We start from the raw sequence: 24,985 nt of genomic DNA on the forward strand, positions 1-24,985 counted from the left end.
GAAAACATGTCATATTCTAGGTTCTTCATAGTAGCCACCTTTTGATTTGATCACTGCTTAGTACATTCTTGGCATTCTCTTGATGAGCTTCTAGAGGTTGTCACCTGAAATGTTTTTCACTTTACAGGTGAGCCCTGTCAGGTTTAATAAATGTGATTTCTTGCCTTATAAATGGGGTTGGGACCATCGGTTGTGTTGTGCAGAAGTCAGGTGGATCCACAGCTGATAGTCCTACTGATTAGACTGTTAGAATTTGTATTATGGCAATAAAACGAGTGGCCATCATTACTTTAAGAAATGAAGGTCAGTTTATTTTGAAAAATTGGGAAAACTTTGAAAGTGTCCCCAATGCAGTCACAAAAACCATCAAGCGCTACAAAGAAACTGGTTCACATGCGGACCTCCCCAGGAAAGGAAGACCAAGAGTCACCTCTGCTGTGGAGGATAAATTCATCCGAGTCAGCAGCCTCAGAAATGGCAGGTAAACAGCAGCTCAGATTAGAGAGCAGGTCAATGGCACACAGAGTTCTAGCAGCAGACACATCTCTACAGCAAATGTTCGAAGGAGACTGAGTGAATCAGGCCTTCATGCTAGAATATCTGCTAGGAAACCACTGCTAAAGAAAGGCAACAAGCAGAAGAGACTAGTTTGGGCTAAAGAACACAAGGAATGGACATCAGACCAGTGGACATCTGTGCTTTGGTCTGATGAGCCCAAATTGGAGATTTTTGGTTCCAACCACCGTGTCTTTTGTGCGACGCAGAAAAGGTGAACGGATGGACCCTACATGCCTGGTTCCCACCGTGAAGCATGGAGGAGGAGGTGTGATGGTGTGGGGGTGCTTTGCTGGTGACATTTTTGTGGATTTATTCCAAATTGAAGGCATCCTGAACCAGCATGGCTACCACAGCATCTTGCAGCAGCATGCTATTCCATCCGGTCTGTGTTTAGTTGGACCATCATTTATTTTTCAACAGGACAATGACCCCAAACACACCTCCAGGCTGTGGAAGGGCTATTTGACCAAGAAGGAGAGTGATGGGGGGGCTGCGCCAGATGACCTGGCCTCCACAGTCAGCGGACCTGAACCCAATCCAGATGGTTTGGGGTGAGCTGGACCGCAGAGTGAAGGCAAAAGGGCCAACAAGTGCCAAGGATTCTGGGAACTCCTTCAAGACTGTTGGAAGACCAGTTCAGGTGACTACCTGTTGAAGCTCATCAAGAGAGTTCCAAGAGTGTGCAAAGCAGTAATCAAAGCAAAAGGTGGCTACTATGAAGAACCCAGAATATGACATATTTTCACTTTTTGTTCTTTGAATTAAAGCCAAATTTGAAGTTGATTCTTAAATGTATTAAAAGTTGGAGATTCTCTTAGGGTGAGGGGTACAGTTTCAGATGTTACTGCCCTCAGTAGAGAAAACAGATTATCAAGAATTGGTTTGTCTGTAGGGCAACACATGTCACCCCAGCTACAGACCTTGTGGGTGCACCAGATGCAGATTTATATTTAAAATATTCCCTTAATGCAGCGGTCAATGAAGGATTTTGTATGTTGTACAGGAAACTTAATACTGATCTTTTTTTTATGTTAATGTAAATCTTTTTCATGACGTTTCGTGCACAGATTGCATCTGTTTAATGCCCCGCTCCGGTGAAAATGGTGTTTTTAAACTGGATTTCTCTGATGACGGAGGACACATATATATATATATATATATATATATATATATATATATATATATATATAGTAACTGAATCTCAAAAGGGCATTTCTAAAAATCTATCTATTCACATCGTTGCCAATCAGGAGCAGATGAAAAAAAATGCAGTTTTAAAAAAGATCATGTTTGTGACAGAAAATACTCCCAATTCTGATGCACCAACTGTCAGACCAATAGATCCACAAACGTCTTTGTTTTCCTCGTCTGAGTTGGAATCGGGATCAGAACCCAACGGCTGGATAGCTCTGACACCGCTCACTATTTCTGTTGCATCGCTCCTGTTAGGTCTGGGGTTTGAGGGGCTGTAAGCTAGTGGGAAAGAGTGTAAACAGACGGGTGACGGGAATGTGGGTGGGCTTTCTCCGCAACAGAGGTGAATTTTGAATGAAATCACGCCACTCTGCAGAAAATATGTTCTGGAAAACAATACAGTTTTTTTTATCTTATTATTTTGACTAAAAACAACAATCATAATTAAAATAACATTGGAAACGCTTAGTAAAATTAAATAAAACTAGAAGAAAATATAGGTTGAATGCTTTGTTGCCGAATGAAAATGAAACATAAAGGGTAATAATTGGCAAAATTAAATAAATAAATGATCAAAGTTGACCACATATGAAGTGAAAACACCACAATAACAAAAAAGATACCTTTGTGAAAAATGCCAGAGCCGGGTATCGAACCAGCGAGCTTCTGCACCAAGGATTCCCTCATGTATTTCAATGGAGGCAAAAATCCTGGAACATCTTGAAAAGTTCAAGGATTTGAAGGAGCAAAAGTCACAGCTGGAAAAGCTGAACATTTGAATAGTTGAATGGTGAAAACAGCTGAAAAATGGTAGGAGTTAAGCGTCAAAAATGGAGGAAGATGCAATATTAAAGAAAGAGAAACAGGAAAACAATTTGTTCACCAATAATTAAATTAAACCATTTACAATTTAAGTCCAAGAGAGGTAAAGACAGAGAGACCTGATGGTCTATCCTACAGCGCCTCCTAGTGGCAATTTAATTTTGTTCTTTTATTGCCTTTTGTTTTGTTTTTTTCGCTTATGTTATGATTACTATTAGAACACTGACCACAAACACAGCAAAAGTATAATCAAAAGTTTTTATTTATTTATTTTTAACTCTCTTAATGATTAAAAAAAATCTAGTCTTCAGTAGGTCGTCAGGTAAAACTGTTGCGCAACGTCGGCAGCTGAGCTGGCGGAAGTCCCGGTTTCAGTCGCTGAACCGCAGAGCTTCAGGCGCGCGGCGCACGCGGACTGTGAGTCTCCGGGCCTCCCTCCCCGCCATGACTGCAGCCGAAAGTTATGTCGCCACTCTCCCCCCTCACAGCCTATGTTTCTGTTGCTCTCTACTGCGTCATCTGGGTATTTCCGCGCCGCTGTGAGTGGGTGGGGGCAGGTTGCGCTCGCGCCGGACAGTAAAAAAGCAAAGAATGGCGTCAAGCCGGAAACAGGACAGCACCGGAAGCTGCGCCTCCCGTCTTTTCAAAATAATAGCTACAGCTGTAGTGTGCAGTTTACAAAATGACGTTTGTCATGAAATCAAAGGTAATTTGGATAAATTGAAAACATATGCACAATGATAGTGTGTTTTTATGCTTAGGCAGCACTTCTTTCATCTGACTTTTTGTTAATTTTATGTATTTACATATGTATTAATGTATTTACATCTAAATAGTTTTTACAAATGAGTTTCCATATAACAGTAATGTACAACACTTGTTTATCACCTAAAAATTTGTATTTAGATCATTCGGTTTATAATTGCAGAATTAAAAAAAGAACTTCTGAAAAATAATAGTTGAAAAAGAAAGTATTCAACATTCATTTTTTTACTGTTACTGCACAACCTAATTGAGAATTGCAAAAATAAAGTAAAACTACTTGTATAAAATCTATAAACATTGATTCATGCATAAACCTGCCAACAATGAAAAGGAGAATCAAGAGATTGAACCCATTTGATCACAGCAATGGTCTTTCAAAAGCTATGTATCTGGTTTTCCTGGTATGAACTCTCATGCATGTGGTGGGGTGGGTAAAGCTAATCGTTCAGAATTTGTCATTTATATGTCTTTATCTCTCTATAATGAAGCAGGAAAATGTCCTCCGGGCTGCAGGATTCCAGTCGTATTTAACTAGGACGCCACTGGCTGCAGATGTAATACACCCCGGAAGCATATCTAGGTCTTGTTGTGCTTCTTTCTGTCTTTTTGAGGTCCTCTGAAATCTGTGTGCAGGAATTTATTGGTAGATTATTCCCACTTTAGGCTGAAAAGTGAAAGGATAACCCAAAATGAATAAAAAAAAAAGTTTAACCTTTTTAAAAACCCATAAAGTATGGTTTATTCTTCCACAGTACTATGTGGTCTGATTATATGTCTGTATGCTGAAAAAAGTCCTAATTAACTGTTTTCTGTTGTTTTCATTTGATTTATCCATATTTGAGTATGTGTGACAACATGTATTGATCAGCATATTATTCCAATCACTTATGCAATACTAAATAAGATCCAAATTGTAAAAAATATTAACTATTTCTACTTGAGGTAGATATAGACTACACATACCTGCTACTACAACCTTCTGCATTGTTATATTTTTTCTGTTTAAGGACGCATAACGCATGCAAAGCTGACAGAAAAGCTGCATCTAAAAGTGTCAAAAAATAAAGATACCATATCAATCTATGTCTCCTGGGTTTCCAGAAGCCCGGGGAGGTTGCGTAAAACGGTGATCTTGTGTCTCGTTGTTCACCGGAAAATCTGCGCGCTTCGCTCTCCGGCGCTTCACAGTCAGTCAGCGGCGGGCCACAGATGTAGGTGGAGCCGGCGAGGCGAAGGAGGCGGCGGTGCTGCTCTGTCAAGAAGTCAGCGGAGTTCCAACGTCGACGGTCCTGCGGCGTCTTTTCACCGAGAAAAGCCAAGAGTTCGCCCGCGGAAGAGGAGAGGCGAGACCCGGACGCAGCCATGGACGGTGAGTGGCGCCGGCTCGGTCGGTGCGCTCGGCCTGTTGCCCCTGGCTGGCCGGGGCTGAAAGCGCTCTGGAAGTTGTTTTGCGCAGAGGGAAAGCCCCGCGTCAGGAGGAGCCCTGTTCCTGCTCCGCGCGCTCACGTCTAAAGCGTCGTTGGACCCAAACAGCCGTTATGTTGTCATTTTTTTGGGGGGGAAACATCGAAGAGAATTTTAGGAGAAAGTGAAAGGCGCCAATCAGCATGATGGGGGCCTCCACCTTTCCATGCCAGACTTCCTCTAGTTTCTCTCTCAACTTTACGCATTTCCACCCACTTCAAAGGCCAAATAACAACAGCTAGTCCTGAAATCCTTGTGTAATGTTCCTGTTATTTAACCTTTTATGTTTGAATCCATCGTGGAGTCTCAGACGTCTGATAATAACGCAGTTTAGAGAAAAACTATGCGCCAAAAAGAAGAGGTGAAGTTTAGTATTTATCCTTCCAACTTAGAGCTGCAGTTCTGCACGTCTGTCTGTCACAAAGCCTCCCCGCGCATGTGCTGTGAACCTCTGGGGATGTTTGAAAAGAAAAACATTTGATATGAAATCAAACTAAAATAGTAGTAAAGTAAGATTTAAAAAGCAAACATACTAAAACAGCATCGTTTTCTGGCTGAAGGGAGGAGCTTCGATCACCTGACCAGCTTTATACCTGCCCCCCTTTTCACTTCCAAACACACAGTCAGTGCTAATGTTGTACTTTCCTTTTTACTCACAAAGCGGGTAATCTGACACCACGATTTCCCCCTGCCTGTCCTGTCACAATTCTTTTCTTTTTTTTAGCCTGCAGTTTTTCCCTCTGGAGCCAAACAGTCAGGTCATAAACGGAGGTTTGAGTTTGAAGGCCCAGGCCGGCGCCTGCGCCACCTCTTTGGACTCCGCAGTCCAGTAGTTTTCCACCTTTCTGACTGTGACACCGCAAATGACAAATTCTTTGAAGGCCACAAATATGCTCCGGCGCCCATGCCATCCGCACCACCACTGCCAGTGGAGTAACATGAAGATGAACGGCCTTTCTTTTTGCTTTCTCTCTCAATAGGTGTGTACGGATGGGGCCACCCCTCAATCAACCCAGGTAGGACTTTCCTTGAGTAAACATTTCATCACTCCTGTGCACTACTGACCCCCTTGACAAGGTGGGACGGTGTCTGGGTCTCAGAGTCTGCTGTTTTCCCGACAGTCATGCCGACGAACCCCTACATAGAGATCATCGAGCAGCCGAAGCAAAGGGGGATGAGGTTCCGGTACAAGTGCGAGGGCCGCTCCGCCGGGAGCATTCCTGGAGAGAAGAGCAACGACACCACCAAGACGTATCCAGCCATCAAGGTCCGTGTTGCTCAAGATTTTTCATTCGACCTGTGTATGCCTACATTGCATGCAGGGGAGGGGGGCGGGGGCTGAACCTGGAGCTGTTCCTCGTACAGCTTGTACTTTGCTTTGACCCGGCGTTGCAGGTCAGACAGCAGCCCTTTGTTGTGATTTTTAGGAATGTCAGTTTGAACTCTGGCAATGAAGTCAAACAAAAACAGATTTGGGGAGAAAGTGTTTTGCAACAACACGTCAAAACACGAAAACGTAAAAGTCAAAATCTATTTTTTTTAACCTCTGTTCTGAGCCGTGCTCATATCAAATGTTGTCTTTTATTTGGGAGACGATTGAGCTCAACAAAATGAAGAAATAACAAATTGTTTGATTAAACATGTATAACAAAGTTTCAAATTCAACCATTTAGGTTATACGCAGAATTAGTTTACCTCCAGTGCGTTGGACCAAACCAATGTCTCTCTTACGGAACAGACACGGACGGAGTGGCCCACAAATGCCTCCCTTTTTGTTCACTCCAGTGGCTACGACGCCCCTTAGGACGTCCACCTGTGTGGGTCCGTGGTCAGTGTGTTCGAACCCTGCTGCAAACGCAGGGGATGACGCCAATGGAATGTGAGCTGCAGAAAAGCCTGAGGGAGGGGTCAGAAGGTCAATCTTTGTTCGCTAAAAGTTGCAACATTTACACTAAAATTATTTCAGTCTCCTCTACAACACAACCGATTCACTATAAATATTTTTTTATTTAGCCAGTAAAAGCTCTAAAAGAAAAGATATTATTTTTCAAGAGCGACGTTGAGTGAAAATCCAAGTCCTATTACCTGTCACACACCTAGGTGTGTGAAATTTGTTCTCCACATTTGACCCATCCCCTGGGGGAGCGCTGAGCCACGCTCGGTTTAACCCCGCGACCCAACCCCTTAATGCTGAGTGTCCAGCAGGGACATATTTATTTAGAGTCTTTGGTATGACTTGACCTGGATTTGAACTCACGACGTAACAGTGACGGGGCAGACACTCCACCACAAGGCCACTGAGCTTACGGGTAGATACAGGCTGTCTGTGGGCAAAAAAAATGGTCATACCTGTACAGTCCAGGCGGGTGGTCTGAAGGAAAAGTGGAGATAGTAGCTCGCTTGGTGAGACGCAGGAATGTTGTACAGACTTTTCTTTTTCATCAAAACGGCACTAACGTTAGTGCTAAGTGGACGGCTCCATGTGTGACAGAAATGAGGACATCAGAGTGTAGTTTGTGTGGACGTCCTACAGCACTTGGGTGTCACGTGCACGCCCCATACGTGCACTCATTGAGGAGGCAGAAAGCGTGGGTTACTAAAAACCAGAAATGCGGGCTTCTGGAAAACCAGACAGCAGCATCACTAGTTCGGTTTTGCTAAAAACTGCAAAATCATAATTAAAGAGACCAATGGGAATCCAAAGATGATCGGAGTGGGAGTATAAAAAACAAAAGCTGTTTAGGATGTTCAACCACAGAGAACATGCTTCTTTCTGGTCATCAAGTCAGTTCTGCTGTTTGACTCTTTTGGAAAGGGCTAAATGTAGGGGTAGGGAGAAGACGGAGGGGCAGGGGAAGAATTGGGATTGGTCCTTGGTCTGTTAGAAAGCACAACAGAGTCGTCTGAACATAAAGCAAAAACGTAAGGAATTTGGACAAAAAAACATGAATGGAGTGAAGCTGTAGTTTGTTTCCTGGTTAATGGATATGTTGGTTTTAGCCAAAAATCTAAAAAACCTGTGTCGTTCTCTAGGACATAGTTTCAGCAGAGCGGCAGAAGTTCATAAGAAATTCAGCTCTGAGTTGCGGCTGGGACCGTCCATAGTAAATTGTCCATAGGTGTGAGTGTGAGAGTGAATGGATGTGTGATTGAGGATATTCCACCCTGCGACAGACTGGCGACCAGTCCAGGGCATCCCTTGCCTACACCCAAGTGGCTGGGATAGGCTCCGGCAACCCCGTGACCCCAAAAGGGAATAAACGGTTAAGAAGATGAATGAATGAATGAGCCACTATGGCTGCATTGCCCAGAGTCAGATGGAGAAGATGCAGAAAAATCTGTGTGACCCACTGCAGATCAAGAACGCCGGAAAGGACTTTTGGGTTTGCATCCAAATGCGTCACAGTCCATGAAGGCAGTTTCCCAAAAGGAGGAACTTCAGATTCACTACTCTGCAAGATTTGATTCACAATCCACACACGACTAACATTTCTAATCCAGTTTCCATTTTGTTTGGTTATAAAACTCTTGGAAGGGGACAGTAGTGGTCTCCGCGACGATCGAAACCTCCAAACTGATGGAGCGGCTGCAGCAAATCCCCGGATAAACCGCTGACATCTCAGTCCAGGAAAGCGCAGTTGTAGCTGCGCAGGACCCTCAAGCTCCCAGGTGTCTGGTAGAGGACCCCAGCTTGGGGTTAGAAATCCCCCCTAGGAGGTTGGGAGGAGATCTTATATTCAATAGATAATGTTTGCAAACTAAACAAAAAGAGATTTTACAATATTAGAATTGTCAGTCCCTTCAAAATCTTTTTTTTTTTCTTTCCCCATCACAGAAACTGAATCACATCAAGATAAAAATCAACAAATATATTTTGAGAATCAAAGTCAGGAAATGTCCCTTTATCTCATTTTGGTTTACACTCTGAACTTCAGCGGGTCAAACTGACCCCGTCTACATTCTTAGATGTGTTGAGCTGCTGCCATGCGGTTGGAGCATTTCCACCTATTTTCTCCCCTCTTTTAAATATTGGATTCTACCGGAGGGGCGGGTGCAGATAGGAACCGTTTCTGTCTGTGTTTGTGCAGAACATCTTTAAAGACCCACTTTGGTGAAAATTGTGTTTTTGGTGTTTTTCACATATGCTTAAAATGAGATAATTATAAAATAATAAAATAAGCTTAAAAATGCATTTCTGAGTATTTCTTTATTCAACTTGTTGTGAATCAGGAGCAGATGAAAAAATTGTGTTTGAAAAAGAACTTATGAGCTTTGCTCCACGCTCTGAGCAATGGGGAGGGGGAGGGGAGCGGGGTTGGTACAGCAGTCCCGCCCACAACACAATATCCTCCTGCAGAAACTATGTCCTAGAAAACAACAGGGGCTTCTAGTTGTCCCGTCATTAAAGGACCACTTGGAACGACTTTACAAGAGATGAAAAGATTATCAGAGTGGGACTTTGTTTTTAATAGGTGTGCAAGATATTTTTTTTTTCCAGTAGGTAAATCATAAAAGTTCAGGATCTCTGACTGAACGCTTGATTGGATGGTTGATGCTGTTATATGATAAACCTGCGGCTGGAATCCTCTACCTTAATGTAAATGCATGTCGTCCATCAGCCCGTCTGCTTAAAGGCTCTGAGCTGTGTGATGAGGATGTCATTACAGCTGTGTGTTCTTTCGTCAGGTGAATAATTACAACGGTCCGCTGAGAGTTCGCATCTCCCTGGTGACCAAAAACACACCGCACAAGCCCCACCCCCATGAACTGGTTGGAAAAGACTGCAAGCATGGCTACTACGAGGCAGACCTGCAGGAGAGGAGAATACACAGGTGAGGGCGGGTTACACCCGAGTCCCCACTGCACCACCCGAGACACCCAGAGGGTCATGACCTTTGTACAGGTCACTGGAAACAGAATGTTCATGTGAATGACAAAGATTTGTTTCAAACATAAAGACAGGAAGGACCTCCAGAGGAAAACAAGCATCATCACAAATAACATATTTTCCGGACTATAAGTCACCCTTTTTTTCATAGTTTGGCAAGGGGTGCGACTTATACTCCGCAGCGACTTATATTAGAACTAAATTGAAATAAATACATTGTTAACCCTCCTGTTATGTTCATTTGTGAGGAACAGAGATGATGTTCCCGGGTCAATTTGATGTATGAGGTATGTTAAGTGTTAAGAATATGTTAAGTGACTCAGAGAATCAGCAAACCTGTTTTACAGTAAGATCTTGAAGGCTAACAACATAATATTCTATTTTCCAATGATTTCATAGATTCAGAAATGCAATAAAAATGACAACTGTTTCTACAAATACAGGATGAAAACAGAGTATTAGTTGGCCAATGATGCTTCATGAAAGGAATAAATAAACAAGTATGAGAAAGAATTACTGTGAAATTATGAGATAAACAGTCTGCTATGATTGTGTCATATGAGGTTGTTCAAGTTATTAGTTCTTGGTCTCAGATTTTGTCAAATAAATTTCCCGTCAAAATGCGACTTATAGTCCAGTGCGACTTATCTGTGTTTTTTTCTACTTTATATGCATTTTTGGGCTGGTGCGACTTATACTCCGCAGCGACTTATAGTCCGGAAAATACGGTATACATTTTTGATCATGATGTAGGTGTAAAAATGAGGCACAGCTTTAAAAAAATGGACGAAAACTGATCATGAAAACAGTATGGATTCATCAAATCCATCCATTTTCCAATCCCACTTGTTCCAGTTCAGGGTCATGGCGTTGCTGGAGCCTATCCAAGCTACTGCTGGGTGTGGGTGGGGTGCACCCTGCATGGTTTGCTAGTAACCATCGATTCCTATTATGATAAGTGGTTGACGATACGATTCAGAGTCGATATTTGTTCATTTTGAACGATTCGATTCACTAAACCTAAAGATGGATCCAGGACATCTTTAGCCAAAAGTTCAACCAGTGAGACTCAGAGAGAAATTCCTGCTACTTAACAGTTTTCCAGATTCTTGTATTTCTTCCAGATCATCAAGTGTAAATGAAATATGTGTCCAAACAAACAAGTAAACAAGAATGAATGTCAAATCCATTCACATTTTGGTTTCCTAAAGTTCAGCCCACTGTTGTTTTTCCACATCCAAAGAATCCAAAGGGAACATTCTTAGAACATTATAGACACTGGATGGTCATATGACTTTATTCAAAGTCTTTCCACACAGGTTTTGCTGACATCACGTGTGTGTTGTCCGCCGTGATGGTCGTTTTCACGATATAGTAAACTAAACGTACTGTAACTCAATCTAAATGGTCCAGGATTGATTGTAGATATATTCATTTCATTTTGAAACCATTCTATAATGGTCTCGGTCGTTTCGATCAACAACTTGCCTCAGACAGATCGATCTGGTTGGACTGTAAGAATTTAAATCGATTCATTGATTAAGTGGATCAGTGGTTACACCCCTATTTGTTAGTCTATCACGAGGACCACATAGAGAACTACACACACTCGCATCTAAAGGACAATTCAGTCAACAGTTAAAGGGTCTATATCTTGCTTTTCTTAATAGAATTAACTTTCAGAAAAAGATATTTCCATATATGATAATATATTACCTTTAAAACACTAAAGAAAGATTTTCTTTGAGATACAATTTCTTTTCGCTGCTAATTTTCCAACCCAGAAGTAAGACGACTCGATCTCTGAGGCTCCGCCTTTCTCTCCTTGTGGGTGCCGCCCATTTCATGACATCATCCTAGAGTCGGCCTCAGCAGCGTGTCTGCGTTTCGCCCCGAAAAAAAACCCAACCATCTGTACTTTTGCAAAAATGGATGTGCACATTGTGCAGGTTTAAAGAAAGCGTTTAGCCGATCACAGCTAGCTCCACGAAAAATTGGTGTCTGTTAAAAGTGTCTGGCAGAGCAGACTCTTCCTGGAACGAACCAGGGCCTTCTCACTGTGCTAACATTAACTTTAAAGGAAAATAACTGCTTTTTTTTATTTTTAATCAAAGAATCCTTTATGTTATCACTGAAAGTTATACATTTATTCTGATTTATAACCGCTAGTTATCTGGTTTTTGGTAAAGAAACAATGCTTAAGTGAGTTGTTAACTCATAAGTTGAGTGCAATTGGGCCTTTAAATTCATATTGTTTGCATTTTTGCAGAGATGCTCAGCCCCAGATCTGTGCTGTCACTTCTTCTGCAGGCTGGTTCCATAAGTGCTTTGCTTCTCTTCCAAACTGCTGTGGTAGCTCCCCGCCAGCCAAATCCGGGCGTGACCGCACTAATAACAAGGATGGGCGCATTATTTTTCATTCATGTGACAAGATAAGCCCTTCCATGAATCATAAAGGGTTATTTTAGTGCACAAGTGTCAAAGTCAAGGCGTCTTATCATTTTATAATATTGTTATTAATGGCCCGACGAAATGCAGCATTGGTAACATATCAAGGATAGATAGATAGATAGATAGATAGATAGATAGATAGATAGATAGATTGATAGATACATAGATACATAGATACATAGATAGATAGATAGATAGATAGATAGATACATAGATACATAGATAGATACATAGATACATAGATACATAGATAGATAGATACATAGATCGTTCATTTGTCATTGTCACTCATTCAATGAAATTAAGAGTCTCCTGGTCAGAGCAACATTCATACCTTAAAAAAAAAAGTTACTGCTAAAAATAATAAATAATACATAAAACTACATAAAAAGTGCTTCAATATGTGGTAAAATTGTTAAAAACTAGAGAAATAATAGAAGATTTTCCAGAAGAAAATGAAAATGAAACTTAAAGGGTAATAAATATAAAAAAAAGAAAGAAATAAAGAAAAACTGGCGATCAAAGTTGACCATAAATAAAGTGAAAACAGCACAATAATAAAAAATATATATTTTTGTGAAAAATGCCAGAGCCGGGTATCGAACCAGCGAGCCTGTGCACCAAGGATTCCCTGTGTATTTCAATGGTGGCAGAAATCCTGGAATAGCTTGTAAGTTCAAGGATTTGAAGGACCAAAAGTCATAGCTGGAAAAGGCTGAAAGAGCTTTTAATAGCATTCAACTATTAAAAAGAACATTAAAAAACAAAAAAAAGAACCTTTTAATAGTTTAAATAGCTGAAAAACTGTAGAAGGAGTTAAGCGGCAAAAAATGGCAGAAGATACTAGAATGGGGGCAGAAGAAATGTTTACTGACGCCACTGTGTGTCTCGTTTGTGGTGCTAATGTGGCTGTGATTAAAGAATACGCAGGAGAGTAAAATCTGTTGGTACATTTCAAATATAAGTTTATTTTTTCATGTAAAATAACAGACAAGTAAAGAAATGTCAATGTTTTTTAATTTTTATTTAACATTTACTTTTTTTCTGACGTGAATAATTTTTATGGAGAGAAAATATAAGTTTTTTAATTTTTCAGTCAATTTATTCCAGAATAATATTTTCTGTCTATTTTTATTCATAGTTAGGTAAAGAAAAAGTTCAGTTTTAAAAGTTTAGTGTTAGTGTTTTCAACAAATGTTGATCCTGACCTTTGGGGTCATGCATTTTATGGCACAAGCACAAGGATCCCCTCTATCACAAAAGCATGTTAGCCACAAGAAAAATCCAAAATTTTAAATGATATGTAATAAATAACCGTACTCTGTAGGTACCCCTGCATGTTGGGCAGGAACAGCCCATATTGTTCAGATGGGGCCAACAGACATTGAATATTCCTGTAACAACTGAGTGCTTGGCCGCCATCTTTACACATGGTCCCCATATTTGATTTTCTCGTGCTTTTCTGAGCTAACCGTCTCTGCCGTGTACGACTCAGAGGAGATAGTTGTGACCTAAAAGTGCTGATCTGGTGGTTAAATCGGTTGAACTAAGATCAATCTAAAATATTTTTTACAGAGAGCTCAATCGGAGGATGCTGGCAGCACACAGGCTGTAGAGTTTGACATGCATCTCTGCAGAAATGCAGCTAAGCATGAGCTCAACGTGAACCGCAGCATTTTGAGTTTCCTTCTAGGCTGTTCTGGCTGATTTCATCTCTTTTACCTCCGGTTGTTATCGTGGTCAGCTTCTGTACGTATTCACACAGTGACACGCTAGGTTTTAAAAGTAGGCTACATGAGCATCTTGGCTTAATTTTGAAACTTCCTGTCTGCCCAGGTTTGTTTCAGGAAGCTACAGTAGCGCAGCAAAAATAGATTCTATGTCTATATTTAGTGCTGCCTGCAGCGCGGGCAGCTGCTTCTTTGACTCTTCAGAAACCCGTGGATCAGGTGGGACTCTCGGATTAAGTCGCTTTACTGGAGATTTGGCTACCATGACGAGTTGGTTCAGGCTTTCACTCTGGTTCAGTGATGTCTCCATTGATATTGCCATTCCGTTTTCTAGCCTGTGAAAGACCCAATCCAATGAAAACTGTGTTTTGTTTGGTTTTTTTAAGATGTAAGCATTTTTCTGATAATGGAGGCCACACCGAAAGAAAATTCAGCATTTCTGAGTATTTCTTTATTCAAACATTGTGAGTCAGGAGCAAACAATAAGACGACGTCGGGAAAAGATCCTATTTTTTTGACATGGAACATATGAGCTCCCTGCTCCGCTCCATTCTGATCATCCACCTGCAGACAAATAGATTCATGAATTCCTGGTCTGAGCTGGAATCTGGATCAGAACTGTACAGATGGATAGATCTGATATTTCTCACCATTTTTTGTTGCGCCAGTAATGTTAGGATGGCTAAAAACAACGTCATCATAATTAAAAGACCTCTGGGAACGATTTTACAATAGATCAAAAGACGATTGGTCTTCAAACGCACTTTATCTCAAAGGATTAATTTGTTTTGACAATGGATAAAAGTAATAGAATACTGTGATTGGTTGAGAACAAAACTTTAAAACAAAACTCTACTGTTTTCTAGTCAGCCTGTTTAGACGGTCAATGCAGTTATTTATTGACATGTTTAAAAAGAACCTTAATGACTAAAATGTTGATAGTCTTTTAATAAAAAAAGAACAGCACGCCCCCCAAAATGCTGAATGACCACCTGTCGGCATATCCAGTCAGAGGTTTCCACAGAGGATCTGCACATTGGGTTTGACGAGTAAAAACCACTGTGAAAAGAAAAGAAAATCACTGGAAAGACATAAAAAGGAGTACAAATGTAAGTTAAACTGAAATATAATAACCAAAGGTTTAGAGGGGGACAGGATGGCGGCTGACATCATCAACCGGAAGCTTACCCAAACCTTAACCTGAAAGTGTTCAGGATTGTTTAAAAAAAAAAAACTTTTATCAAAGATTAAAATGGGAAAATTGCAAGGGTCAAAGGTCAAGTTTTTTCAAGCGATTCCCATTCCAGTCCAGGACTTCTGGTCGTCTTGAAGATTTATGCCAGGATGCCATTCGTTACTACTGTCAAATGTCATAGTAATACCAACAATTTGACTGCATTTCGCCTTTCATACCACCTTAAAAGCATGCGAACAAAACAAGTTCACTTAAAATCTAACTTACAAGACATATAGGTCTCTAAAGCTAGAATCAAACTCCAGATTCCTTCTGTCCGGATTTGGACTTTTCCTGGGAATGTTGCGGAAACTGTTCCGCTGCTGACTTTTCTCGTTTACCTGCGTTAATCTTTACTGTATTTGAACAACGCCCTCCCTGAGGCGGACAGAGCGCCACCGTGTTTGCCGAGATAAATCATTAACAGGCGGCTCTGTGGCGCTCGTGTGGAAGGACTTTGCGGGAGTGACCTCACGCAGAAAGGAAGCGGCGTGCGCGTTCATCTGTAGATCTAGAGGAAGAGGCGCTTTCATGTTTGCTGTTTCCTTTTGAACTGACATCATTAACAATAATCCTGGGAAGAGGAAGTGTTTTTTGTATGCCTTTGTGATGAAATCCAAACATACAGCTTGTGCTGAGGACAAGTGACAGCATTGTGAGACATAAAGAGTCATCGCTGGCTAAATGAGTCATTTGTTCTGCATTTTGAAAGAGCACCAGGTTACGGAATCGCAGTCTTAATGTAGAAAAACAAACATATTGTATTAAATACAAGTGTTTTGTTTTCCAGCAATTAACACAAAGATACTTTTCATCACTCATTGAGAACGTTTCCCTCCACCTTCCTGACCAGCCGTCAGCTTAAGCAGCCTTCCCCTCTTAAACTTCTGTCCATCACAGCGTCACGAATAGAGGGTGAATCCACGCTGTGTCAACAGGAGATGCTGTGGAAGGACATCCAATACTCTGTGTGTGACGCTTTGCTTTCAGTTTTCAGAATCTGGGCATACAGTGTGTGAAGAAGAAGGACGTGAATGACGCCATCACCTGCAGGCTGCAGACCAACAACAACCCTTTCAACAGTAAGTGGAGGACGCGTCCAAAAATGGCTTCATAAACTAGACGCTACCAGCGTTAGAAATAAGGGGAAAAAATCTGGCAAGTAAACTTGGTTGTCCTCCAAATTTTTGGTTGTCCTTCGATACCAATATTCAACAGCAACCAAACCGACTCAGATGTCAGTACTTACATCTTTATTTCTTCTATACATCTAATATCAACTGCCTCTTATGATGGACATTTAAAAAACTCTTTAAATATTAAAAACAAACATTTTACTAAATATTGAAGCATGTGGTTACACCATCTTTATAACTAGTATCTTTACACAGATTTAAATATATTGGTTCTTTTTTTTCTTTGGTTTTGATAATTGTTGCTTAAAGAATTTAAATACAAAGACTGTTGTAAACATTTAGAATATCATATCAATCCCATGGAAAAAGTTTTTTTTTAGCTCATGTCAGTCTGTTCTGAGTGAAAGTTATAGTGTTTATGAATGTGTTTTAAATCTTCTGTTAATGGGCTGATTATTTTGAACGTGTACGCCAGGTACTGTTGTTCAACACATTTATTTGAATAATCTTTATTGAAAAGTGCCCATGTAGAAACAGAAAGGATTCGCTAGCATGCAGGCACTTCGTTTGTCAGTGGAAAGAATTTGCTGCATACGTCTCGAATCAGAGGTTGCCAAAAACTAACCCTTGAAAGTTAGTCGAACAAATAGTTGAAAAATACCAAAATGTTGAATAAAAGACCAGGTTGTCACACGGACAACCGTCAGGTTCGCTTTTGGTTGTCCTCCGTGAAATCTGGTTGTCTCGGACGACCGGATGACCGCTTATTTCGAACGCTGGCTATAGACACTTGTGGGAGGAGCTACTGTCAAAAGTTTCCAGCCTGATCTCTACATGGAAGCATTGTCTGTTTATCTGTTTGACAATGCATGAAAGACACAAATGATGTTTAGAGATCAGGTTTATTCATTTTGGAGAGTTCCACAAAAGCATCGGTAGTCCCGTCTTTTCCCTGGGGCCTCCGCCCAGCTGGACACGCCCGAAACACCTCCCCAGGGAGGAATCCAGACCAGACGCCCAAGGCACCTCAACTGACTCCTCTGGATGTGGAGGAACAGCGGCTCTACTCCGAGCTCGCCCTTTCTCTATCTCGCCACTTGCATTTAAGATCTCTTTCTTTCGGTCATAATGGGGAAAATACAAAAATCAATATAAAATTAGAGGAACCTTTTGTTATTGTCTCCTTACCAAAAAACAAACAAAACGTAAAGTTCAGGAGAAGAACGGTCAGGTTCTCCTCCATGTTGGTTTGAACTCCACCTGCTGAACACGTCATCAGCACAACACGGGCCAAAGCCGAGTCCCTGAGTGGCTGAATTGAAAGCCAAAGTTTAGATATTTGAATTCTGGCTGCAGCCCCTAAAATGTGTCATTATGCCCAAAGAAACGGGCGGCGGGATCTCTGACCGCGTTTGTCCGTTGGAACGTTGGAACTGGATGCCACTGACGCACGGTATGCAGTATGAACTCGGCTTTAGTGTTACAAGGTGTTTTTTTTTCATGAAGGGTTCTTGTTTGTTTCAATTCAAAGATGAGTTTTCTTGATAAAAATAAGGCGTTTTTTTGTGTGTGGTCTTTTTTTAGAGCTGCTGTCACTGCCAAAGCACTGAAACTATTCTATTCTGATTCACAAGTTCCCCATTTGGTTTTCTATTTCACCCAAATTTTCCCATGCAGTCGTCCCTCGTTTATCGACGTAGTCATTCTAAAAATAACCCGTGATACGTGAGGGTGCAGTTACTTTAAGTCACTTTCTTTCTGCAGAAGATGAACGTAATCTTTAGTGAAAACTGGACGTCTCATTTACATGAGGGGCTTTTAAAGTGAAAAAATGACAGCTGACAATGTTTTTGGTTAAATAAGGGCATCAAAGCCTGAAGTCTTTTGGAAATCAGAATGCAGTGTTTGGTACCAGATTCGCAGTGGGTGTAAATGAGAAGGACGGCTGCTGTGAAGCCTCTGTGGCTCCTTATCTCCACAGCGCTGCGTGCCTTCATTGTGGTTTGTTTCTGCACAGCCCTGCATGTCATCCAGTTGGTGTCTTGCTGTCATATTTTTATGCCCCGGCTTTGAAACAAGATGACTTTTCTTTTCCATCTCCAAACCTTGTAGAAGTGAAAGCAGCCCTTTCTGTTTCATATTGCTGTCAGGTCACGAACACACATCGGCGCTGCCTGACTTCCTTTCTGTGGTTTCCCTTACAGTTCCTGAGTCCAAGGTGTGGGAGGAGGAGTTTGACCTGAATTCGGTGCGGCTTTGCTTCCAGGCCAAGATCACGCTCCCCACAGGGGAGCTGTACCCTCTGGAGCCGGTCGTGTCACAGCCCATCTACGACAACAGTGAGTGGAAAACCAGTCTGCCCGCTTTGGAGCCGCAGTTTTTCCTGGGAAGACGTTCAGCAAAGCTCAGACATTTTAGCAAACCTCCGTCAGGAAGCAGAGGAAGAGAGGCCGGGTGGGCTCCACTCATGGGAAGCTTGATTGCTTGGGTAAACACTGTAAAGTCTTGCGATCTAATGATACTGTACTGGGTGCGTCATAAACAGCTTGAAACCGTCTGCGTCCACAGACGCTCTTTGTTCCTCTTTGGAGGAAAGATTTTTCTTATTTGCCTGAAATGATTTACAAGAATCATTCCTCAATAATTCTATATTATAGATATTATATAACAGTAAACTTTAACTAAACAGACTAAAATAAACTGGGCATCCCTGCCCTTAGACCCTTTAAAGACGCACTCTGATGAAAATTGGATTTTTGGTGTTTTTTACACGCTCTTGTGGTGTTTTTCTGACAAAAATTTAGCTTAAATTTGCATTTGTGGGTATTTCTGTTTTCCGAATCATTGTGAATCAAGAGCAGATGAAAAATGTAATTTGAAAAAGATCACATCTGCGAGCGTATCTGCATCCACTGTCAGACCAATAGAGGCGTGAACGTCTTCGTTTTTCTCGTCTGAGCTGGAATCTGGCTCCAAACTGTACGGCTGGATAGCTCCAATATTGCTCGCCATTTTTGTTGCACCGCTAATGCTAGGTTAAGCTAGCAGGTGAGAGTGTAAACAGATGGATCACGGGAAGTGAGGTCGTGCTTACTCCACAGCAACGGTTCTGCCCACAACTCAGAGGGGAATCTCTAATTAACTCCTACCGCTCTGCAGAAACTTTGTCCAAAAAACAGATGCTTTATTTTGTCTACAAACGGCAAACTCATAATTAGAGGACCACTGGGAACACTTTGAAAATAAATCAAAAGATGATTTGACCACCTTTGAAGAATTGACATTAATTTGCAAAACTCAAATTCTTCCCAAATGGACAACTTTAGACAATTCTTTATTTGAAAGTATCCGTCTTTCAATACTTTTGCTTCTTGCAGGGGCGCCAAACACAGCCGAGTTAAAGATCTGCAGAATCAACCGGAACTCTGGAACCTGCAAAGGAGGCGATGAAATCTTTCTGCTGTGTGACAAAGTGCAAAAAGGTGAGGCTTCCACCAAACAGACGTTACTGCAGATGCGTGAGGGGGCTCTGCAGCAGACGGGGTCGACAGACCATGTCCGCTGGCTCCTACTACAAAAGAATCTTTCAAAATAAAGTACCAAATGATCACATCAAGGTCTGTTTGTTTTTCCCAGTGACATGAGGGCTCTCATAACTTAGCATCAAACTTTTCTGATGCTGTGTTCCTCCGTGTCTTAACCCTTTGATGCCTGAATTTGTTACCAGCTGTGAAAACATTGGCTTAAGTTTTTGCTTTCGATGCTAAATTAAGGCAAGACTGGAGCAGAAGTGGTTTGATGCATATTTGCATTTTTAGGCGTCGAGGGGTTAAATGTGAAAGCGTGCAGATATAGACTAGTAAAACAGAAACTACATCCTTCTGCATTCTGGGAACACTCAACACAACCTCCTCCACGAACCTCCTCCTTGGTCTTCCTCTCTTTCCTGGTAGCTCCAACCTCAGCATCTTTTCGCCGACATCATCACTGTTCCTCCTCTCAACCTGTCCAAACCCTCTCCATCTGCTTCTCTGCATTGATCTCCACAACCAGGATCTGTTCCTCTGATGGTCATTCCAGATCCACCCGGACCACTCCAAAAGAGAACCTCAGCATCTTCATCTCTGCTGCCTCCAGCTCTGCCTCAGAGCCCCTTAACCAGATATCACCAAATGGCGGACCGCGGTCCACATCCGGACCAACAGACTCTTCTCTCCGGTGTAGATACAATAACTGTTCGGCCTACAACTACCGTTCGGGGTCCTTCCAGTCACACTACGGTGGCCCCACTTGGACAAACTATGTAGCATGGAGATCTGCTCGGGCTCTACATATTTTCATTTCACGTTTCTTTTTGCAACGTAAAGTTATTTTCCTTCATAAGTTCTGTCCTACATTATTGTTTGTAGTGTTTATAGAGAGATTTAGCCACAACCCACTTTGTAAGAAGATCTGTGGCTGTTAGAATGAACCTGCTGCTCCACAGAGTGAACCGTGTCTCTGATCAGAGCAGCCAGAGTCTTGTAGCTTCGTGTTCATAGGCGGGGAAGGTGCTTTGTTAGAGTGTTCGGTCCGGAGAAGGGTTCAGAACGCAGGCCGTTTGGCTACAAATGGACTTAATAATAATCAGAACAATAATAAAAGCACGTTTACAAGATAACCCCGCTCTGTGTCGGAGCTCTGTTTGCTTACTCTGGACTTCATAATGTCTTTTTCTATGGTAGTGTCATAATTTGTCCAGACCAATCACTATCTAAAACGTCATCGGACCAACGGACAGCCAATCACATAATGTGACCTCAGCACTACTCGAAGGACCCCTGACGGTTGTTGTAGGCCGAACGGTTATGGTACCTACACCGGCGGTCCACATCTGGACCCTCCTTGGCTCCATGATCACTTTAGCTGCAGATGACCCTCCCGATCTCCCATAGTATGTGTCACCTCCTCCCTAAAAGCCAAACAGCACTTTTCCTTTCTCAACTTCCACCTCTTGGTCCTCTGCCCTTGTTTTCTTTATCTTCCTCGCACCTCACAGCTTTGCAGGTACTGATGTCGTTCACGTTTCGTCAGCACAGGAATCTGTCGCCTTAAAGCCGTTGGTGCATCAGCACAGTTGGATCTTTGAAAATTCGCCTTTTCACGTGTGAGGAAAGCATTCAGGCGGCTTTTCAGACTGCTGCCCTACGGAAGCTGGTTTACCAGCGAAACTCCAGAGACGGCGGTGTCTTTCTGTGACCAGCTGGGATTTGTCAAAGCACCGCACACTCCTCAATTCTTTGGTGTTCTCCCATGTTCCCGTCTCCCTGCAGAGGACATCGAGGTGCGTTTCTTCCAGGACTCCTGGGAGGGGAAGGGCACCTTCTCCCAGGCGGACGTGCACAGGCAGGTGGCGATCGTCTTCCGCACGCCGCCCTACCGTGACACCAACCTTGTTGAGCCAGTTAAGGTGAAGATGCAGCTTCGGCGGCCGTCTGACCGTGAAGTGAGCGAGCCTGTGGACTTCCAGTACCTACCAGCTGACCCAGGTAAGATGCACACATCTCTACCTTCCTAGGACATGTCATGCATTCATCCTCATGTGAAATCTTTCACTCTTCCTAAAGATGAATACCGGCTGAATGAGAAGAGAAAGCGGACAGCAGATGTATTCCAGAACTTGAAGCTGGGGTCGATGCTGTCCAGTGGTACGCTCACTAGATACTGTTAGCTGTTCTTTGAAGGTTTTTGTTAAAGTGTTTATGACCAAAAAAACGGCATCTGTTGTTTCAGTTTCCATCCCATCAGACCGGCGGCAAATGAACTTTGCAAGGAGAACAGTCCCACCTAAACTTTCCTCTGTGAATGTGTCAACCGGTGAGTTTTGATCCTAAATATTTTGCATCTGATGTTGTTCCTTTAAGGTTTGAATGTTGTTATTTACGGAAAATCCACTGAAAACAAAATAACACGGGTCTGCAACCCTTTATTGGGACAATTTGGCTTTCAAGAAAATGCTAATCGCTTGAAGAAATTATAGGTTATTTAATGAAGTTTAGTCATGTAACCGAGCCTGTGATGGTTAAAGGTTTCATCTACTGTCAGAGTAGCTTATTATAAGAATGAGTGTAGAGCTCCTACTCTGATCTTCAGATGCAGTCATTCAGAACCAAAGAATTGCATCTATATGCATAGATTTTTACAGAAAATCCGGATTCTACGCCAATGTTGTCATGTTTATATTTAATAAACAGCTAAAGGACAAAAAAAGAGGAGATGTTTGACTTGTCGACTGTATCTGAGAAATGGACTGAGTGATGTCATTGATAGAAAATGGTTTATTTCAGCCTCCAACCAAATGAAGTCAGTTCAGTCGCCTTTTATTTAATATTTTTTTTGGATTGGTCCGAGTCGAGCTGAGCCAACGTTTCTATTGCAACTATTCTCACCAATCAGGAGTGAAATTGTTCGAAGGCCACACCCCTACGACTTATAAGCAGACTCAGTAGAATCTGTCAATCAAATGTTTCGAAATTTCAACAGGGCACCACCTACTTTAATTGAGGCATCTGATTGGTCCTTTTATAATTTGAATAACTACAGAAAAAAAATCATTTGAAAAAGATTAATACGTTTATAAAAATGTATCATATCAAGAATTATTGACCAATAGAATGACTGAGTAACAACTGCTTATTTTGGCTTCTTGGAACTAGCAGGTACTTCCTGTTTGGAACGCTGGGGGGGGGTCACTCAGTCCAGTTCTCATATACAGTCAATGGTTTTACTTGGGTTTCTTGTATTTTTTTTCAAGTAAATCTTCCGTAGCAGGAGGCTCTCATTTGACACAGGATGTTTTATTTTGAAAGGAACTTACGTACGTAATGCTGTCAAAAGTAAAATATCTTAAATTTGTTTCTACATAGAAAAACATAACACAGTTATAATTCAATTATAGTAAATATTTACGAGCTAGATTTTATGAATGAATGCCTCGATGGCCACAAAAACATGAATCACATTTTCTAAACATGTAGTGGAACTTTGCGGCTCTGGCTGAGTCTTGGTCTTAAAACACAAAAACTTGGACAATAACTGTTCCTTAACTTTAGTTACTGCAAATATTACTGAAGCTTCACTCTGATCATGTTTTTATCTATTTTCAAAGTGTTAACAGTAATCTTTTAATGACGTTTTTGGCCTAAATCTAAACATCTGCGGTCGTCTCCAGGACATAGTTTCTGCAGCGCGGCAGGAGTTTGTTAGAAATGATCCTCTGAGTTGTGGGCGGGGCTGTTGCCGCCTGCCTGTATGTAAGGATAGAGTGGAATTGCAGCTGTTGAACTGAAACTGTTTGTTTTTCAGGGACCGAGACGCCCCCTGGTGCCAGTGCAGCCAAACCACAGGCCCCTTTCCTCTTCACTCAGCCGATCCAGGCCCCTGCGCCGCACAAGAGGGAGCTCCCCGACGCAACTTCAAGCCAACCCTGGAGATTTATGGAGACTCTGAAGAAAGATTTACAGACCCCCTTCGCAGGGAGTTCTTCATCAGCCGCTCCCTCCTCCTCCACCACCATCAGCGCCTCCACGGCGAGCAACCAATACCCCACAGTCAACATAGCAGACCTTCAGGAGTTCTTCCCCAACATTTTGTCCCCCATGAATCAGGAGGCAGAAGCCACTCAAGCTAGTAGTGCGCCCCCTCAGGCCAGCAGCTCCTTCCCCCTCCAGGCCTCGCAGTTCTCCACAAACCCCGCAGAAGACGACCTCCCAGAGTTCCCCAGCTTCTCTGAGGGCCAGGTCCCCATCACCCTGGATAGCCTGAACATGGACGACTTTGAGGACCTTTTGAACGTGGGCGGGGGTGGCGCCGTTCCCATTGGAAGTTCGGGCCAGCAGCCCCACGCCACCGCACCTCCCCAGAATCCCACAGCGGGCCAGAACCCCTCGGACCCTGCTGGCAACCCAGGAAGCACCTGGATGAACTACCCCAACAGCATCGTCAACCTGCTGCAGAGCGAGGGCATGATGGACGCCGCCCCCCTCAACAACCACCACAGCGGCTACGCAGAACCCGACGACTACCAGCTGCTGTCCGCCGACGACGACCGCCTCATGTCCATTTACGAAAATGAAAATCACGCCGAGTTTGTGGCGGGACGCCAGACCTAAAGGACCCTTTCACCAAAGACTTCTGCTTTCTGCCTTCAGGACTGAAAAGATGCCAAGGGGAAACAGAAAGACCGCTCACTGTGGACAAAGAAACCCCCCAACCACAGATTCAGATCATGTCCTTATCATTACAGAACCATTATGTGGAAGACGACCCGCGCGTGTTCATCAGCTGATGATGGCGTCGCTTCGCTGACACGTGTTTGGCAGGTTTTTGTACTGTATCTGAACAAGTTTATCTGCTGTTTTTAGAGGAAGTTTGGGGTTTTGAATCCAAAAATGAACAGCCTGGTATGTTGGCATGTTAGCATTATACCCTTTTTTTTTTATCAAGTGTCCCTTTGGTTTGAAGTGTCATCCGAAGGTTTTGTCTGCGTGTGTAAAGAACCACATGAAGGTCTACATGTAAATATTTACAGGTTGAACATGTGCTTGCAGACCAGTCCGTGTTCCTGCTTCTGTTATCCTGGTGTTTCTACGGTTACTGTCCAAAGAACCGACTTTTCTGTTTTGCTTTTGGTCAGCAGCCCCCCCCTCCACACACAGACATTATGCCTAACCTTTTTTCACAATAAAATCGACAGAATGTAAAG

At 42.4% G+C, this 24,985-nt stretch overlaps 1 protein-coding gene across 1 annotated transcript; it reads left to right on the forward strand.

Moving 5' to 3' along the window:
• Positions 1-4,514: 4,514 nt before the first annotated feature.
• On the forward strand, positions 4,515-24,984 carry LOC101158728 (putative transcription factor p65 homolog). The gene is made up of 11 exons (XM_004080022.4): positions 4,515-4,708; positions 5,784-5,819; positions 5,925-6,070; positions 9,490-9,635; positions 16,097-16,188; positions 18,447-18,581; positions 19,620-19,724; positions 21,555-21,770; positions 21,849-21,929; positions 22,015-22,098; positions 23,587-24,984. Exons 1-11 carry the CDS (start codon positions 4,702-4,704, stop codon positions 24,390-24,392), a joined length of 1,854 nt encoding a protein of 617 aa, XP_004080070.1. The 5' UTR covers positions 4,515-4,701; the 3' UTR covers positions 24,393-24,984.
• Position 24,985: the final 1 nt, after the last annotated feature.

The sequence above is a fragment of the Oryzias latipes genome, chromosome 18 (genome assembly GCF_002234675.1).
Source record: "Oryzias latipes chromosome 18, ASM223467v1".
In the NCBI taxonomy this organism is placed as follows: Eukaryota; Metazoa; Chordata; class Actinopteri; order Beloniformes; family Adrianichthyidae; genus Oryzias; species Oryzias latipes.